General features: G+C 35.9%; 2 protein-coding genes across 3 annotated transcripts; both read right to left on the bottom strand.

The window, feature by feature from the left end:
* Positions 1-2,692: 2,692 nt before the first annotated feature.
* LOC126700661 (uncharacterized) lies at positions 2,693-3,478 on the bottom strand. The gene has a single exon (XM_050398871.1). It carries the CDS (start codon positions 3,476-3,478, stop codon positions 2,693-2,695), a length of 786 nt encoding a protein of 261 aa, XP_050254828.1.
* Positions 3,479-5,433: 1,955 nt separating this feature from the next.
* Positions 5,434-13,174, bottom strand: LOC126699988 (uncharacterized). 2 transcript variants are annotated; one of them, XM_050397970.1, is made up of 6 exons: positions 13,057-13,174; positions 12,079-12,823; positions 7,992-9,619; positions 6,957-7,145; positions 6,660-6,837; positions 5,434-6,593 (listed from the first exon to the last, which is right to left on the bottom strand). In XM_050397970.1, the coding sequence occupies exons 2-6, from the start codon at positions 12,773-12,775 to the stop codon at positions 5,653-5,655; spliced, it is 3,633 nt and encodes a 1,210-aa protein (XP_050253927.1). In that variant the 5' UTR covers positions 12,776-12,823; positions 13,057-13,174; the 3' UTR covers positions 5,434-5,652. The 2 variants fall into 2 exon arrangements, with proteins under 2 accessions (XP_050253927.1, XP_050253928.1); XM_050397971.1 differs by having other exon boundaries at positions 5,434-6,584.
* Positions 13,175-15,255: the final 2,081 nt, after the last annotated feature.

The following is a 15,255-nucleotide window of genomic DNA, read 5'->3' as shown; positions in this document are numbered from 1 at the left end:
ATCTATATATGGTAATTTTCACCTCATAATATTTTTAACTTGAATTGATTTATAACTCACTTTCGTGAGATACAAGCTGGTCTCTTGTTGCAAAGTATCTAAAAGAAGCAACCAAACTAAAAAGAAATCCATTTAAAAAGGAAAAAATTCATTTAAAAAGAAATCCACTACAATGTGTCTTGTTCACATCCATTTATTTATTAACATTTAATTATCAGGTATCCACCTACTTAATTAAATGTTAATTTTTTGCCTTATCTTATTTCAGTTTCATAAAATAAATAAAATAAAAACCAAAACATCCCCACTAGTCACTTCCACTGGTCCAACACTACCACCAAAGCCGGTGCCACTACAACGACCATCTACCAACGCTTCGTTATTTTCAAATCCATGACTAGGTACATGTATAGAGAAATTGCGTTGTCCTTTCATCAACTAGCATCTATTCATTGAATCCACCAGCCAATAGTCTATTTTGGTAGATAGATAAAGTATATTAGAAAACAAAAAACTAATATCAAGTGACTCTGTGGCTGTGATTTTCTTTTGGTATTTAACTTAAATTGCGTTGAATATATACTTTGATATTATTGTCTTAGGAATTTAGGATCCTACCTTTGCTCTTGAAATAGAAGGGGACTGTTTCATGATATGGGAGTACGCACGGGTCCATTTGGTTTGATTTTAAGAAGAATTTCATAATAAAACAAACATTGGCCGCTTAAGAAAATTTTGGTTGAACGGACATCCAACATATTTGAAAAATTGTACGGTATATTAGAACACAAACATAACTGGAGGTAGATAGTTGTTGATGAAGTGGCACCGGCACTAGTTGGTGGTGGTGGCTGGTGGAGTTGTGTTGATTTTTATTTTATTTATTTTAGGAAACTGAAATAAAAGAAGCAGAAAATTAGTATTTAATTAAGTAGGTGGACACTTGACAATTTTTTATTTGTGGAACATAGAATGGGATATGAAATTTTGTTCTATTTGAACCAACCTCTTTATTTTTGGGTAAAAAATACAAACAAAATAGTCATTAGAAATTAGAGATATGAGCCGTAAAAAAGCAATAAACATGATGATTTTAAAAAATTACCTTAAAATTCAAGTTTCAATAATATAGACATTATATACTTATATTTGGAAAGAAAAAAAAAAGTTTTAATTCTAAACTTATATAATAATTTAAACTTGGTGTAACATATTACATGTTGTAAGGACTGAAATTGTATTAATCCCAAAACCGGATTGGGCTCAAATTCTAACGGCCCAAACAATAAATTTGTAGAGCGTGGATAGAAGAACTAGATTTATCCCAGAAGAAAGACGATCAGACTTAACGATTCAAGATGGTTTGACACAAATATGATTATCAAATTTATCCTCGGAACAAACTAAGCGCTTTGTTTCATATGGTTTCCTTCAAGACCTAAATTGTATATATCATCCCCCCCCCCCCCCCTTTCAGTGCATTCTTCTGGGTTATATATTGCAATCTTGGTATCATCCTTACCACACACGTGTAGGTTAGATTTGGGGGACTCCTTCCTATCTCATCCAACATCTCCTAGAACCATCAACCATTAGCTGTAAGGCTGCTTGATCACTGTTCAGGCATCATTTCCACATTAATACGGCCAGAGAGTTGGTTGAAAGGTATTTAATGTGGAGGTAGCAGCTTTTGAAGATATTTGTTTACCTTTCTTTCCTTATCCCTGGTCCAATGTCCAATCCTTAGTTGTGGTGTAACTCTAAAGTAAGTTTGTGACGGTATGGTACTCAGATTTACCTCGGACATACGTTGCCAAGAAGATTTTTGTCCTCGGACGCTTATTGTACCCATCTCACATTGTCTTTATTCCTTTCTTAACTTTATTCCCTCCTATAGCCTTATTTAGGCCTCCTCGGATGGTCTAACGTCCTCGAACAGGGCCATAGGCCTAGTTAATACTGCTTTTAATAATACTTCCTAATTAATTGGCCCCCATAATAGCCCCTCAACCATTATATCAGCAGCGCTACCCTGGTCAACCATTACCCCTCTCACATCGTACCCGTTGATCCTCAATGTGACCACTAGAGCATCATCATGTGGCTGTATGGTTCCTACTTTGTCTTCATCTGAAAAGCCCAAAACCAACGGGATGTCCATCTTGGGTCTTTTAGACGTTGAGCTACACTCCTCAGCTGGAGATCGGGATACCGACAGTACCCTGGAAGGACGAGAGCCAGTTCTCCCCACGGCAACAAAAATAACATTTATTGTGCCAAGGGGGAGTCTTGAAGAAGCATCTCCCCGCATCTCCGAGCCTGCTTGGCCTACCCGACCACTGGAGTGGTGCAAAAGTTGCTTCAACTTCCCTTCTCGGACTAGTTGTTCCAAATGGTCCCATAAATTCCTGCAATCAGCAATTGTGTGTCCATGGTCTTGATGATAGTGGTAGTAAAGATTTTGGTTGCGTCTCGTAGGCTCTCCTGCCATCTTGTTGGGCCATTTAAAAAATGGTTCATTCTTAATCTTCTCCAGCACCTGTTGTACCGGCTCCCAAAACACGACATTAACCGCCTGCGTGTTGGCAGAACCCGACTGCCCAATATAGTCTTTCCGAGTCCGGTTACTATTGTACCGGTCTGACCTAAAATCCCTCATCTCCTTAGGGATTACCTTAGCCTTTCATTTTCCCTACAGTTGGTCTTCTTCTACTATTCTGTACTTATCAATCTGATCCATCAATTGCTGTACACTAGTGACAGGTTTACCAGTTAAAGATTTCCTCAAATCATGCTCGGCTATAAGACCGGCCTTGAAAGTTCTTATAGCCACATCGTCATGCTCTCCCTCTATCTCATTAAACATTTCCCAGTATCTATCAGAATATGTCTTAAGAGTCTCACCCTCTCGCATGGACATAGACAACAAAGACCCCAAAGGCCGAGGAACCGTACTGCAGGTAATAAAGTGAGGGCCAAAAGCCCGGGTAAGTTTCTTGAAGGAATCAATAGAATTAGCCCTTAAACCGTTGAACCATCTCATCGCCACCAGGCCTAAACTTGATGGAAAGACCTTACACATCAAAACTTCATCTCTGGAGTAGATAGCCATCATTTGGCTGAAATGACTAACGTGTTCTACTGGGTTTGTTCGACCATTGTACAAGGTGAATGTAGGCTGATGAAATCGCCGAGGAAGATTCGCATCCTCTATATTACTTGTGAAGGGTGATTTGGAAACTTGGCTTAATGCTTTGTTCATGGCGTTATTCCCCAAGCCTCTGCGAGGCTGACTTTTGTACCTACGTCGATAGTGATACTCCTCTTCATAGGAAAAAGTCTCACTGGGCGGAGTTCTAGATCTTCGTTTATAACTAGCACCATCTATCTCTTCGGAGGAAGGCTCGGAGCTGGGTGGGGAACATCTTTGTCGTGAGTGACGCAACTCTCTTTTCAATTCGTCAATTTCACGTTGCATGTCTCTGTCATTCTTTGCATGGGGGACATGACTCTTCCCTTGAGACTGGCTTTTGCTGGTATGAGTCGTGCGTACACTTCCCTCATGGCCCTCTCTCCGTTCGAGGCTCCGGTGTGGATTACCATGCTAAGAACCCCTTGATTCTGCTTGGAGTGGGCCTGCTTCTATTTGGTGCAGCCCCGCTGCTGCCTGGTGTGGACCTGCTTCCTCCATCGTGAACGTTGTAACCGAATTTCCTTTGGTTTAGATTAAGCTCTTCCCACAGACGGCGCCAATTGTAAGGACTAAAATTATATTGATCCCAAAACCGGATTGAGCTCAAACTCTAACGGCCCAAACAATAAATTTGTAGAGTGTGGATAGAAGAACTAGATTTATCCCAGAAGAAAAATGATCAGACTTAACGATTCAAGATGGTTTGACACAAATATGATTATCAAATTTATCCTCGGAACAAACTAAGCTCTTTGTTTCATATGGTTTTCTTCAAAACCTAAATTGTATATATCATCCCCCCCCCCTTCAGTGCATTCTTCCGGGTTATATATTGCAATCTTGGTATCATCTTTACCACACACGTGTAGGTTAGATTTGGGGGACTCCTTCCTGTCCCATCCAACACCTCCTAGAACCATCAACCAGTAGTTGTAAGGCTGCTTGATCACTATTCAGGCATCATTTCCACATTAATGCGGCCAGAGAGTTGGTTGAAAGGCATTTAATGTGGAGGTAGCAGCTTTTGAAGATATTTGTTTACATTTCTTTCCTTATCCTTGGTCCAATGCCCAATCCTTAGTTATGGTGTAACTCTGACGTAAGTTTGTGACAGTATGGTACTCAGATTTACTTCGGACATACGTTGCCAAGAAGATTTTTGTCCTCGGACACTTATTGTACCCATCTCACATTGTCTCTATTCCTCTCTTAACTTTATTCCCCCTTATAGCCTTATTTGGGCCTCCTCGGATAGTCTAACGTCCTCGGACAGGGCCATAGGCCCATTTAAAACTGCTTTTAACAATACTTCCTAATTAATTAGCCCCCACACATGTATTTCATGGAATGAGAGTGCACTTTTTTTTAAAATGTTCTTGGATATGTTCAAATAAGTCAATTGATTACGATATATTAAAAAAAGCATTTTAAAAACCTCATTTCCATTTATATAAAATAATGTTATAATTAAGTAAGTTAAATATCTTTATTAAATTACATTTTTCATTATATATATATATATATATATATATCACTATGCATTATTGTTGAATACAAAATATATTATTTATTTCATTACATAAAACTTAAAAAAATAGAAAAAATAACACATGCACTATTTAACCTACAAATTTTACATTATATTATTATAAAATAATTAGGATTTGCGACTTGTGCTTATAAATTACATAATTAGTTTAGTTCTAATATAAGCTAAAAAAAAAATCAGTTTAAAATCTAATAATTGCGATCAATTGATGAGTAATAGATGTTTACCCTTCGTAAGTCAATATTTGTTAAACCACAGAACCAATTCATCTCTAATATAAGAGAAACAAAAAATAAAACTAGTTCACAACAGAGTGATGGAGGTACTGCTCGCCTTGATTTATCCTTTAAGATTACAACCAAATATCTTATGCCTAATTCTCCCAATAAATAAAGAGAACATAGTTTCATATCTCTTTTTCACCCACATATTGTAAGAAAGAAACAAAGGAAGTAAAATATAGGAGTAAACTAAATGTTGAAACATAATTTTAACTAGACTCATGGAGATCTATTTCACTTTTTATGTGGATCATATATAAATATATTTATATCTCTTTTGTTCCAGCTAGGTAACTCTTATCTTTGGCTGCTGAAGCTAGACCATAATATTGCTCCAAGGAATTTAGACCTAAGCCACTTCAGATAGATCAAAAGTACCAAAATATATGCAGAACACAGAAACAGAAAGCTATACAAGTTGCTAGACAAATAGCTAAAAAAGAAAAAGAAACAAACACATAGGTTTTGAAAATCCAGACACGTTTATGAGCTTTTTACAAGTTCAGAGAGCAATCATATACTCTTTATAATACAAGTAACTGCCATGTTTCTTTACCAGAAACAGCATATAAATGTCTTTCAGAGGATATAGAGCCATTTACCCAAGGGACATTCAGGTCTTGACAGTTCTACTCCTCAAAATCCTCCTTCATTACATGTTCCCAATCTGATGTAGTGTCAAACCAACCTGCTGGAAGTGGGTCGCCAAGCCTGTTGGACTGACAAGGTTGTATCACTGGGTCATCCTTACACAGATAGAACTCCTTCACAGTTAAACTGCCTTCAGAACTGTCGGCAGAGTGGTGCTGCAAGACAGGTGCCAGTGTTACATCCACACTTCCATCCTCTGATTTGTCTCTAATAATTGGCCTATGCTTACTCTCACCAGCAAATCCAAAATGGAAGACCTCTGGAAATTCTTGCCTTTTCACATCCATGGAATTCACATTGTCAATCCGGTGTTTAAGGACATGGAATCTGGCCATGACAGAAGACTCGACATCTTCTGTGTGGCGGCTTAGGGTTGAAACAGGAGAATTCTGGGTGGAAACATCTGGGATCAGGCTACCCTTCACTACAGTTGCTTCATGCACCAATTTGTCAACGTTGATCAGATCAGGAATGACATCTATGCTTGATGGAGCCTCTACATCTGTAGATGTTACAGAATTTGAATTCTCAACCCGGCATTTTAGAATGTGAAATCTAGCCATAACACTATCTGCATGGCAGGTGGTGTCAATGATGGGAGAATTCTGAATGGAAATATCTTGGGTCAGAGACTTTTCTTCAGCTGTTTCAGATGCCAACTGGTCAGCCTTGTTCAGATCAGGATACACTTTCGAGCTTGATGGTCCCTCCACATCTGTAGCAGAATTCGAGTGGTCAATCCGGTCTTTTAGAATACTATATCTGCACATAACATCTGGGATGGAAGGGGTATCCTGGATGGAAATAACAGGGGAAAGGCCACCCCTAGCCTCAGGTGCCAATTTGTCAACAGTGTTCATTTCATGAGAAACCTTGGATCTTAGTTCTTTCTCCACATTCATAGTATTTTCTGACACATCTGAAGCAGAAGAAATTAGGTTAAGCAATAATGACAGAACCAGTGGTTTTTGATAGAAATTCTAACCTTTAGTCTTGTCCAACTCGGATTTCTCCATTTCAATCTTCATGCGATTATAGCGAGCTTTATAGTTAACGGAACATAATTCAGCTTCTGCCTCAAGCCATAAATTCTTATACAAGAGGCTCTTTGGCTGCATATCTTCCTCATATTTAAAATTATCATTGAGAACCTTCATAATAGCCTGTCAATCAAGATCCATGGCATTTTAGTTTCTTTTTCCCCCTCCTTTTGCATTCTTCATGGGAAGAATAATGGTTAACATTTATTATTCTTATATACAAAATAAACAGAAAAAAATACCTGGGTCATATTATCTTCTTTCACCATGTTAGCATCACCCTTCACGCAAACAGAATCTGATACCTTCTCATTTTTATTAACAGACACAATATGATGATGCTTTTCCTCATGTAGACACCGATGGTCAAGCTGATCCTGAGCAATGATCGCTGCCTCCTTTGCCAACCTAGACCTGTCCCCACTCACTTCCTGAAGAAGACATTATCCGTACAGCATAATTGAGATATTACAAAAATATTCTTGTGCTGATTTACTTTACCTCAGCATCATGGAACCAAATTTAAAAGCAAGAAAAGCAACAAACGACAAAAACAACTGACAAATTCAATCTAGAAAAGAAGGTGGTAGACTTCACAAATCCCTATAAATAAGAGTACATTGTTACAAAAGAAACAGTCATATTACTGTCATAATCTACATAAAACTAATAAAGTCTAAATTGGTGAAAAAAAGATTATACTGGGTTTGTAGCCTTTCAGTCGGCTAGAATAAAAATGGAGCTGCATCTCATTTCAAGAAATTATCATTATGCAGATAGCTGGAAAGTCAAAACTTCCTCAAAAGAAGAAAGCTCTTCTCCTAAGAAAGATAAGTTTTCTTATAATATATCTGGGGTCTACAACCCATATAAAATGCCCATCATGCTGCAAAATTGATTCCCATATCTAAAAGATCATTTTGACTTTTACTGTAAACAGGGAGCTGCATCTTTATACATATTACGCATCCATCTCATTTCAAGAAATTATCGTTATGCAGATGGCTGGAAAGTCAAAACTTCCTCAAGAGAAGAAAGCTGTTCTCCTTAGAAAGATGAATTGTCTTTATATTATATCCAAGGTCTATGACCCGTATAAATAGCTCGTCATGCTGCAAAATTGATTCCCATATCTAAAAGATCATCATGACTTTTAGTGTAAAATCTCTTTATGCTATACATGTTCCTGTATTTTTTTTTTTTTTGGGGGGGGGGGGGGGGGGGGGTGAGGGGTGGTATTGGATTGGAGAACAATCCAAACAGAAGAAACAACATACCTTGTGAAGCTTGGGTAACTCTTCAAGATATTGAGATGTGCCTTGCTCAGGAAACAGTGATTCTGGTGTTGGAAGCTTTTGTTCAGTGCCCTTTAATAAACATTGATGAAGATTAAGGATGACATTTTTAAGAGCCTCATGGTCTCCTTCCTTCAGTTCAATTGAATCATATGAAGAGTGAAATAAAAGTGTTTCAGACAGGTTATAAATCGTATTAACCAACATCTGGACATCTATTTTTGAAGTTGAATCTGCCTTATGCAATTTGGTAAGCTTAGCAGAAGCATCTTCAACAGAAGCCAGTGAAGACAGAGAATCTTCAGTGCCATGGAATGGCACATTTGAAGTTCCAGATCTTGAGGGATTGTTTCTATTTGATCCAGCATCCACAACACAAGTCTCTGATGAATGCTTTTTTTCAGATGTTACAGTACTTTCTTCAAGATGTTGCATTGTGAGTAAAGATTTTAAGTCCAAATAACCTGTAGACTGGCTGGGTGAAGCATCATCTTTCCCAGGTTCAAAAGCTTTATCAGAATGCTGAACCTCATAGCCACAGCTTTCTTTAGAATAAAAGGATCCAGCTTTAGCAGCATCATCTGATCTGCATTCACTAAATGTTAAATTAGCAACTGAAGGCCTCTTTGGAGAAGCTGCTAAACTATTTTCCAGAGACCCAATTTCATGGTACACTGTCTTCTCAATTGGATTTTGTGAGGAGAGTTTTACAGCATCATCAATATTGAAAGGGAAGAACTGAGGCAGTTGAAAATCTGAATTATTGCATGATTCTAATGTCTTCAGGTACTGAGAACTGACAGCCTTAGAAGCTTCAAATGGTGAAAAACAACCAATTGGTGCTCCTTTCCAGCATGGTGAGTCCACAGCAGGGTTATAATGATCTAAGCTCTCAGAAGAATTCTCAACAGAATTGACGGCTTGGGTAAATTCAAGGGGCAAATTGAATCCATCTGAACTTGTATGAGAAATTTGAACTCCAGATTTTGCTTTGAATATTTGATCCAAAGCATCCTCAGAAATGCTTTTGTCCATTGACAGCTCTTTGCTTTTTGCCGAGAATGATTCCACACTAACAGGATCATTTCTGTCTAAATGAATTCTGAGTTGGCTGGCATCAAACCGAACTTTGCCTTCAGAACTTAACAAGGGATGCAGTTCATTCACATAAGAAGGATTATTACCATGAAGATCAGGATCAGCTGCATCCGTCCTAAAATTCACATCCTTTAATGGACCTTTATTTGATGCAGAAATGGTGGTGACAACATCTGGAGGTCTAATGACAAGCGAAGGTGAAGATGTCACAAATGATGCACTACCACTCAGACTAGCATCATGCTCTCTCATGTCTTTCTCATATGAAGCACTGTATGGTACTTGACGGTTCCTGGAATTTGTGACTAGTTTATAGGATGGTGCCTCAGGGTGGTTTTCTGGAAGTACTGAAGTGCGATCTGAGAGAGATGATTTTGAATAATCAACAGGCATGATTCTGGGTTTTGACCCTGAGAAGGATTTATCATTTGACTGCTCTATGCTTACACACCTACCATCCTTTTCCCAACCTAACATATCAATGATATGGGAAGATTCTTCACGTGTGTTACCTATCAAAAAAAAAAAAAAAGCTTTTTCATGTGTTCAAACCCTTAGATGCATTAGCAGCTCCTGTGCATTATAAAAAATCATAATAATCAAGGAGAAATATGCTTTGTGTCTGTGTCCGTGTTCGTGTCCATTCTTCATTGATTCTAACTTATATAGGAAAATGAAAATCCAATTAATGAATTACAAAAATAACCTTAACTCATCCAATTAATGAATTACAGAATAATCTTAACTCTAGGAAATTAAATAATTAAATAAAATAATAATAACCTAATTAACTAGTAAGACCTAAAAAAACTAATTGACCAATAACAAATACAATGGACTTCTAAAATTCAACAAGACTGAATTAAAATAAAATCTTTTTCTTCTCGTATCATAAAGTTCTCTAAACAATAAACAAATGGTAATAAATACATATAGAGACATAAGGGTTTGAGTGAGGCCAATTGATGCATGCAGTAGGTCAATGTCAGTTTTATTTTGTTTTATTTATTTTTAAGTGGCAAGGGTTATTTTGTAATTTAATAATTTCTGGGATGGGCTGTGCTAATAGTCCATTCGGTCTTATTTTGGTTTAATTTGAGTTCAATTATTTAGTTTGGGTTTAGTATTAAAACCCAGGGAGTGCAAGTCCAAGCCTTATCAGGAGTTTAAAATAAAATCTTATTTCAAGTAGGAATAGGTATTAATCTTAAATTTTAAAGAGTTGTAATGATTTCTATTGGGAATAATAAAGTTTTCAGATTTTTAGAGAAGCCATGAAGCTAGTTATTGGTTTGTGTGATGCAACCTTCCAAGAGTTCACAGTTTCTGTTCACACCACTGTTCGCAGCAACCCAAATTTTGATTTTTCCCCTTTGCTTCATCCATAAATCTTACTATTCCTTCCCTCCATTGGAAACCCTCTAATTCTTACTACTTTCCAACCCTCTTCCCACCAAACCCTATCACTAACCCTTAAAATCTAAGTACTGCCCAGAAGTTTTAAATAAGATTTTGTTTGTTCCCCCTTGTGCTATGTCACCAGTGCAAGTTGAGAAAAAGGGTATAAGACAACCTATATGATAAAACAGGATGAAGTGAAGGCTAAAAATATAAATGAATATAGCAAAAAAATACTTTGATTACCCAAAGCAATCTCTCTCAATCTCCTTTTCAGTTTAACCTTCTACAGATGGCTACCATTCCGACCCCCATTGCATATGTTCTTTACACAATCAGGAAAAATTATAAAGCTTAATGCCCAAAATAAAATGGGAAGCCAATTGTGTGTATCACACATTCCCCTTGCTCCTGAGATAATGGGAAATATTGATGAAGGGTATTTCAAATTTTTTTTTTTTTTTTTTGGGGGTGGGGGTGTTGTGGACAGGATGGGGGGGAGGGGGATCAGGTTGAGGGGGTTGATGCAGGGAAGGTGATGGGCTGTGATATGATTTAGAATTAGATGGAACGTGAGTTGCTTAGAACTAATTGATAGGTGCTTAGACAGCACTGCAAAGAACACAAAGTTCTCAAGAAAAGATCTCGAAGGCTTATTTCCATTCACATACAAAACTGATTTACAAAGTGCTTACATTCTTGTACTTATACTAGTCAATTGACTTTGGCAGCCTTCTAGATGATTGACAAGTGTCTAAATCCTATTGGCCAAGGCTTAAACAATCATCTAACAAACTAATTAGTTACAAGAGGATTAGGCTGGCTGCTGAATTAGCTACTGTTGCTACTTGCTACTGGTTTGTGTCAAGGCTAAAAATGTAAATAGCCTCTTGAAATGCCCTGCATCAGTGGTTTTCTATCTTAGTGTTCACCAAATTGAGAATGTTACACAGGCATGTATTGTCTGCATTTTTACAAATCAATTTAAAAGTTCAGAGGATCCAGCAGACTCACCCAAAACTATCCAGCAGGCATGTATCATGCAATCCCCTTGTTTGCATGATAATGGGATTTAATGGGCAATATTGATGAAGGATATTACACAAACTGTGGGTTGAATGAAGGGGGGGAGAGAGAGATCTCAGGTTGAGGGCATCATAGCATTGACGAAATTGAGAATTTGACACAACAATGCATTGTCTGGATTTTTAAAAATCAATTTAAGAGTTCATAGAGGATCCAGCAGAGTCGTCCAAAACTACCCATCTAAGGTGATATGTAAAACAGGTGCCACAGCCAATGAGAAGATAGCTAAGTGATACATAAAAATCAAAATTACAGATACATAGAAAACAGGTGACAGACAAAGATGAGTAAAATTAAGAAAACTGTGCAAAAAATGAATTTCATAGAATAACACAAATTTCAAGAAGAACAAATTGACCAACGACATTGAACCATAATAAGATTGAAAGTGGTACTCCGTAGCACCCACAAGAAAGATAACTAACACTCGTACTAACCGAAATTAATAAAAAAAAAGTATCTATATTTAAAGGTAAAGTAGAGATACCTTGGTTCATATAATTCTTGTAAATGGATGAACCAGCTACGCTCGACCCCTTTGAGCAGAAACTCCCATCAAGTTCCACCTGTTTACCATGATCCCAGTCTCCAAATCTACTCCATGAGTCACCCCAAAGGGCAGTATAATCCAAACCGGACTGAGTGTAATCATTGTGAGAGGATCCATCTAAGGCTGGAGCATGGGAACTTGAAAACCAATCATAACTAATATCATCAGGAGCCACCAAAGGACTACTAGAGCCTTGAGTTGCAGGTGGGACATATGTGGGATAATATGGTTTAGCTTCAAGAATACTCGTGGCAACACCATCCGAGCATTGACCATACAAGAATGCATCAGAAGAAGCAGCAGGTGCAATAGGGTTCACTGGAGACAAATGGGTATTGGGTGACTTAATCTCCTCCAAGCCCGGGTATCGAAACGCATCAGATGAAGGAAAGGGATCAAATTCTGAAGTGTGGTTGGAAAAGAAATTGGTTCTAGAATTGGGATAGTGGGAAGGGAGCCAATTGTGCAGAGAAGGATTCAAGGGAACACCATAAGGGGAATCATTCAAATCCACAAGTGGATTTGAAATGGGTTTTGGAACAGCAGACCGATCAACAGTAAAAGGTGGAGCTAAAGCTGATAAATTTGAAGTTGATGATGAAGGTACATAACCATAAGACCCATAACCCATCATCTTTTAAATTTTCTTTGTTTTTTGGTTGCAGGAGATAATTGAGTCAAACTGATCAAAACCCAGAAATTTTTACATCAAAACCAATGGATATCAAAGCAAAAATCAAACTAATACTGAAAAAATGAACTTCATGGATATATATGATCAAAAACAACATTAATCAAAGAACATTAAATTAAGTATTGATCATCTTAGAGATAAAAAGTGAAAATCTAAATAAGAATAACGATGATTGTGATGGAAATAGAATTGAAAATTGAAAGGATTATAGAGATTCATACCAGAAGAGTGAAGACTGAGAAGAGCAGTGGCGTGTCGTGTCGTGTTGTGTGGTGTCGTCTATGTTTCCACCTTTGATGAAAAGGTCGAAGTCCAGTTATTCACTTCCGGGTTGTTGGTTCTCTTTAGGATTATTTTTTTTAATCTCATTTACAAATAAGCCCCTGTACCTTTTTTATTTATTTATTAATAGCCCCTACACTTCTTTTTAGCCAATTAAATGCCATATGTCTAAGTTCTTTAGATATAGAAAATTTTTGTCAAAATATTATTTTCATTATTTTCATGTACAAAGTTTGGTTACAAACTTATATTATTTTCATCTACAAAGTTTGGCTACAAATTTATATTATTTTCATCTATAAAGTTTGGCTACAAATTAGGTTATAGTTGGTAATTACAACTCTACTCAATATATTTTTCCGTAGAGGTAAATCTTTGCCTACTCGGCAAGAGGATAGCAAGTTACAAATCCTATTTCGGTTTTTATTGGATGTGAATTTTAAAAAATTCAACATTAGATTACATTTTCTTCTTATATTCTATGTGCTTAAAAAATTTATAAAAGATAAAAAAATTAATAACTATGTCATCAATCAAATGTTTAAATTTCAAATTTTCGTAGTCTAAAATTATGCATAAAAAATAAGTTTATGAATTGAATAATAAATAACATTCAATTGGCACAAAGTTTGACATTCTTTTTAAGAATATAATGAATATGCAATTCAACAATTAAATTTTCAAAAATTGCAACCATATATATTAATTTTTTAGTGGAAGTTGTATCCAATGACTACAATCGAATTTGTAGCTAAATTTTATTCTATTTTCATGACATGAATTTTGACTTGAGTCCCTAAATGATAAAAGGTTCTTCTTCTTTGTCTTAAATTATTGAAAATATTACATAATTTGTCCTTTAGTTTAAAAATATTTCTTTTCATCCCTAAACTATTCTTTTTTAAATATTCTTTTTCCACCCCCTAAATTATTGGAAAAATTTTAGTTATAAATTAAAAATATTATACTCCCTTTGTCCCAATTTATTTGTCCTCTATTCCATTTGGGATGTCCCAAAATATTGTTCTTTTTCTAAAAATAAAATTCATTAATTTACTTATGTTTCTATTATACCCCTACATTATTTTTAAAACTATTTGAAAGAAAACTAACAAATATTTAGAAAATCAATCTAATTGGGGCACCTTTTAGTTGCCTCCTTAAGAATAACTCTTTTGAAAAAAATCTGATAAATTTATTTAAAAGTAGTTTTGTAAACTTATATATTTTTAAAAGGCAGATAAAATAATAAATGATATTCCCTTAAAAAGTTTGACTTTTCAAACAGGACAAACAAATTGGGACGGAATGAGTATTTATTATTTATATAAGATCACACTGTTTGACTATGTTTTGTTTAGTCTGAAACATGATTAGTAATATACAAATAGGAGTTGTATTGACTTGATAGAAGTATGTGGTGAGAGTGTGTGTGTATTGAACTTCTGTGTGTGTAGCATGTTAGTGTTGAGCATATTAATTGGAAGTTAGTTACAAGAAGATAGTTACTATGCCAGCTGTATGTGCCAGCTAAGAGTGGGCTGATGAGTCTAACTGATTGTAACTACCAGATTGTATTATACTAAGCTGTATATAAGGTAGAGAAGGGTGTATGAGAGGTTTAAGCAGAAATAATACCAATTTCCTTTGTCTCATTCTTTCCTAATCTCTCTATTTCTCTCTGATCTTCCTATTCCCAATTTTCTTTCCTTGGAGGCTGGTTTCCTCAAAACAACCCTTGAATACAATCACTCTTCCCTAAGCTAATTCTATCGTATACGAGATGAAATACATATAAGTTTCATTTAGTTTAATTTTTTTTTAATTAAAAAATGCATTAAATATATGACACAGAAGACAATAATAAAATAAACTTAAATAGGAGAATATACGGATATATTATGATTTAAAAGAAAATTTAATATTAAGAAACAATTATATAAGTTAAATTATTTCTTTTATTATATTCTAATTTAATAAGATAATAGTGTGTGTAACACGTAAACAAAGGAGATCGTTTTTAATATATTCTTTCGATCACTTACCTAGAAAAAAGAAACAAAATAAAGTAGACAATGGGTGTGTGTAAAACAGAGTAAAAAAAGAGATTATGTTTAATATATTTCTTCATTCACTTA

Source organism: Quercus robur, chromosome 9 (genome assembly GCF_932294415.1).
Source record: "Quercus robur chromosome 9, dhQueRobu3.1, whole genome shotgun sequence".
Classification (NCBI taxonomy): domain Eukaryota; kingdom Viridiplantae; phylum Streptophyta; class Magnoliopsida; order Fagales; family Fagaceae; genus Quercus; species Quercus robur.
The sequence above is the reverse complement of the archived record's forward strand: the minus strand, read 5'-3'. Positions and strand labels throughout refer to the sequence as shown.

Excerpts from the sequence above, each read along its gene's own strand:
- LOC126699988 (XM_050397970.1), bottom strand. The coding sequence starts at position 12,775 with ATGATGGGTTATGGGTCTTATGGTTATGTACCTTCATCATCAACTTCA. Across the intron at positions 7,146-7,991 it reads AGTTACCCAAGCTTCACAAG|GAAGTGAGTGGGGACAGGTC; the intron begins GTATGTTGTTTC and ends TGTCTTCTTCAG. Across the intron at positions 6,838-6,956 it reads AAGAAGATAATATGACCCAG|GCTATTATGAAGGTTCTCAA; the intron begins GTATTTTTTTCT and ends CTTGATTGACAG.
- LOC126700661 (XM_050398871.1), bottom strand. The coding sequence starts at position 3,478 with ATGCAACGTGAAATTGACGAATTGAAAAGAGAGTTGCGTCACTCACGA.